The sequence below is a fragment of the Hakea prostrata genome, chromosome 1 (genome assembly GCF_041222555.1).
Source record: "Hakea prostrata isolate BN-2017 chromosome 1, UWA_Hpros_2, whole genome shotgun sequence".
Lineage (NCBI taxonomy): Eukaryota > Viridiplantae > Streptophyta > Magnoliopsida > Proteales > Proteaceae > Hakea > Hakea prostrata.
Genome location: NC_142600.1, coordinates 46,275,025 through 46,279,438, shown reverse-complemented (window position 1 = coordinate 46,279,438; position 4,414 = coordinate 46,275,025). Strand labels below are relative to the sequence as shown.

At 38.7% G+C, this 4,414-nt stretch overlaps 1 protein-coding gene across 1 annotated transcript; it reads left to right on the top strand.

Annotated features, from left to right (window-relative positions):
* Nucleotides 1–636: 636 nt before the first annotated feature.
* On the top strand, nt 637–1,479 carry LOC149029042 (NDR1/HIN1-like protein 6). Its single transcript, XM_089149727.1, has one exon. The coding sequence runs from the start codon at nt 718–720 to the stop codon at nt 1,477–1,479; it is 762 nt and encodes a 253-aa protein (XP_089005853.1). The 5' UTR covers nt 637–717.
* Nucleotides 1,480–4,414: the final 2,935 nt, after the last annotated feature.

Sequence of the window (4,414 nt, the reverse complement as noted above, 5' to 3'; positions counted from 1 at the left end):
AAAAAAAATGTTATTATAGCGTAAGTTTCTAATCCTAGCCACTACAACAATAGTAAAGGTCAATAACACCTTTGGCCTAAATACCCTGAAAGGGATGGAGCTACAACCCAATTTGCATTTTTTCTTTAATATACTTTCTCAACCATACCTACCTGTAACAAAAAAATGCAAAATCAGTGGTCGAGATTTTGACCTCAACCATGTGGAGACATCGTTGCTATAGGCAGCTCAGTGCTGTGCATTTACTGAAGGTACTTAAAAAAATAAATAGAATAACCCAACATGCTTAACCTGACCTGACCCAAGGCAATTAAAGTGTTGTTTTCTGATGGGGATCCAGACACGAGAAGTAGTTTGAAGATGTCGAGGAGGAAATTGTCAGTTAGCGCCCCCCAAACGGTTTGGTCTAAAATAGATGAAAACAAAGGAAAAATAGTTTGCAACCTGAGATGATAAACCTACCAAACTCCCCATTTCGATCCTTCCTCCACACAAATACAACTAAAACGCCTTCACCATCGGAGACATCTACAAGCAACAAAATTACCTCCTCTATTGCTCCCATCATTTCTTAGTTTGCACGAAAGAACTGCTTCTCCCAATTGTTCAATTCTCTTGGATTTCTTCTGTTAACACACATTTTGATTTCCTCAAGAGTATTAGAACGTTTGGCTTCACTTTCTTCTCCTCTTCCTTCTTTCTTTCTCAAATTCGAAGATGGATCATAATCACCAAAAGGTGTATCCCATTGACACAGATAACACGGCCACCGAGAATGATGACACAAAACCAGCAAAATATGTCATGCTTTCTGAAAATGGAGGAGGTGGCGGCCTTCGACCGCCGCCGTATCGCCGAAACGTCCAAAATTACAAATCCACGGCTCCAAAGAAGAAGGATTGCACTTGCGGCAGATGTGTGTTGTGTTGTTGCTTATTCCTCCTTATTTTCATACTCATTCTGTCATGCTCTGTCTTCTTATTCCTCAAATTTTACAAGCCCAAGATCCCTTCCTACAAGGTCCAAGGTCTTGATGTTGGTGCCTTCAACGTCACTCCTGACTTCAGCCTCTACACTGAGTTTATCGTGAACGTGAGGGCAGAAAACCCTAATGAGAAGATTGGTATTACCTACCGCAAGGGCAGCTCGGTGGTGGTGGATTACGCAGGCTCCACGCTTTGTTCTGGAATGCTTCCAAACTTTCACCAAGGATTTAAGAACACTACCTTGATAAAGGTGGTGTTGAGTGGGAAATCAGAGTTTGGTTCTGGGCTTCAAGAGGCTCTAAGGGAGAACAGAGAAACTGGAAGAATACCATTGCTCATCATGGTCAAGGTCCCTGTAAGTGTCATGCTAGGGGAGCTCCCTTTGAGAAAGATTGTTGTTCTGGTTAATTGCTCCTTGGTCGTCGATAAATTGGCCCCCAAGAAGAAAATTGGGATTTTATCGAGTAATTATAGTATATCAGCTACTTTATGAACACTTGATGGTTATGCTTTCTCACCAAATGACTAATACATATGGTTTTGTTTGGATAGTCTGTCTTTCTTTGTCCCTCTTCTTTTCCTCGTCTCACTTCCATTCGACGATCATCAAATTTAAATTCATGGTGATTAGAATTTAATTTATTTTAGATTTGTCCTTCCATTGTAATACAAATGGAACGACAACAACTCTACATGATACGTACATGTTTTGGAATCAGTTTGGTTTCCAACAAAAGGACGTATATGTAGAGTAGTATATATTAATTGAAAATTATACTAGTCTAGATTCTGTACTTGTACAATGAAGTACAAAACATACCAGAAGCTAATCAAATAGTATCTAATTCCTTAGGAATGAAATCATTCCATGGTAGGTCTCATGTAATTCCACGTAGTTGGCTCTAAGGGGATTTTGTTTGGGAGCAACATTGCTCCTAGCAGTTCACATCTGGGCCATCCAACATTCATTCATTTAATATGGACAGTTCACATTAACGGTCCAGATTAAGTGAAGACCTAACTTTGAATTCGTGCCGTGGACTGCTCCCAAGCATTTTTCCTCCCAAGTTGTCTCATATCTCATTGTACAAATATACGATATAGGCTCCTAAGGAGAAGTACTTTCAATCCACATTAGTAATGAGTATATTGATAAATGCGATAGGTGGATTAAAAAAATCCAAATAATGCTACACGAATGGGCTACATTTGGTAAATAACCAACATTTATGAGGGCAATACAGACTTTTTAGGCAAGAGTATAGAACCACTTTTCATGATTTTATGGGATTTTCTTAAATTGTTTATTTTTCACAACGAATAAGAAATGAACATCTCCGTCCTAAATTGGGTGGAAAGCAAGTTTAGAAGTAGAAAGGATATATTTGAAGCGGCTTTAATCTTGTAAATCAAACACACACTAAAGTAAGTGTTATTTGATTTTTTTGAGAATTTGATGCTTTCGATATACTAGAATGTTACCACATACTCCCTTAGTTTCTATTTAATTATATTTGGGAAAATTAGAAGAACACCTCAAAATATGTCAAATTGGCAATCACCTCCTTTTCCATTAAAATGAGTAAATGGTTAGAGGAAATGATGAATATATCTCGTTACATTATTCTATATCTTAGAGAGTTTTTTACATGTGGGTCCCCTTAGTGGACCACAAACTAATGTTGGGTACCCTTAATGTAATATATTACATATGAGTCCCAACCAAAGTAACACCGTTAGCCACCGTTAAGTATATTCAAACTTCAAACGTGGAGGGACCAAATTGCCCTCAAATTATTTAATACATTGTATTATTATATTTGTTTCTTATACCAGGGTGGATAAAAGGATCTTTTGTGGTATTACATTGTTACAAATCATCGGAGATAATACAAGACATTATTACAAACATAGAAGAAGATGATACAGAGAAGGGGGAAGGGATGAAACTAATCTATTCCTAGAGAAATACTCCTCTAAGGTCTGTAATCTTGCAAAAACCAACATCTCTCTCATTCATGAGAGCACTCTCATTTATAGAGGAAGGATAATTCTTGTTGATGAAGGATGTCTGTTGGATTCCTTGTAATCTTGATTGACGGTCCAAATATCCTATTGAGATTTCCTTATAATCTTCATGGATAAGATAAGGATACGATAAGGTTGGGATAAGATTATTACTTATGAATAGTATCTTCTCAGGAACCTAATCTCGTCCGTCAGATTGGAAGCTTGAATCTTGACCCTTGATATTGCATTTGAAGTAGTATTTGCTTTGCACCGTTGAATGCAGATATTTGTTTTGCATCGTTGGATGCAGATATTTGTTTTGCACCGTTGGATGCAGAATTGATTGATGATGAACCATTCCAAGGCATTCCATGGGTCAAAGACACTGTTTTCCCTATTGGTTCGATTCAAAGTGATTAACCTAATTTGGCTAAGCCGGGTTTTGGCTGGATTGATTTATCCTATTTGACCAAGCCGAATATTGGTTGGACCATTCTTAAACCAAAATGATGAATTGGTTGACCTTTTACGGATAGGACACATCAGACTATTCAGGGCTAGAATAATAATGGTAACCCATATATTACCTTGGGTAAAAGGGTGCCGATATTACCGTTATGGCTTACGGACCATTCTTTGATGCTGTTATGGCTAACGATATCCTAACTTCACATCCTAGGAACTGGAAGGATTGGTTAATTGGCAGAAGGCGGTTTGTCTTTGCCAGTGATATTGGTAGTATTCTTGGGACGTCCACGGCCTCGCCCACGTTTGCTAATAACACGAACAAAGGGGGAGGAAACCACAGACTCGACGAGAAGATCATCTTCGTCATCTTCTTTGTCATCCAGTGGATCCTGAGCATGTTGTCCAATATGGCAATGGTGCATCAAATAATCATTGATGGATTGTTCATACTCATCGTCTTTGTCCTCTTCGTCAAGGGTTGCAATTTGGGCTTCTAGCAACGCTTGTTTAGCCAAGAGCTTGGCTTTTCTGCTGTTGGTAGATGAGGCTTGAGATATTGTTGGTATTGGTTCAAGACTAGTGAAGGATTTGATGAGAGCCGGAGTGCTACATTTGGATATCTCATAGCTATCCCACCATTTGATATGATAAGACTGTGCAAGACACGGTATTGTCCATTCTTTGTCAGGTGCAGTTTTGGTGGCTGCATTGGTTGTTCATCAATCAAATAGTCCAAATACATTATCCATGCAAGTTTGCAATGGACAAAGAACCTAAGCAGGTCCGGTGTTGTTGGGCAAGACGTTGTCACATCCACCCAGTCGGTACCCTATCTGGCATACCCGAGTGTGTGATCCACAATCCACAAGATCCAGTAGTTAGTGAAATCATCCTCCCACATTCACAACAATATAATCAAGAACAAGACTAAATCAATGTTAATAATATTA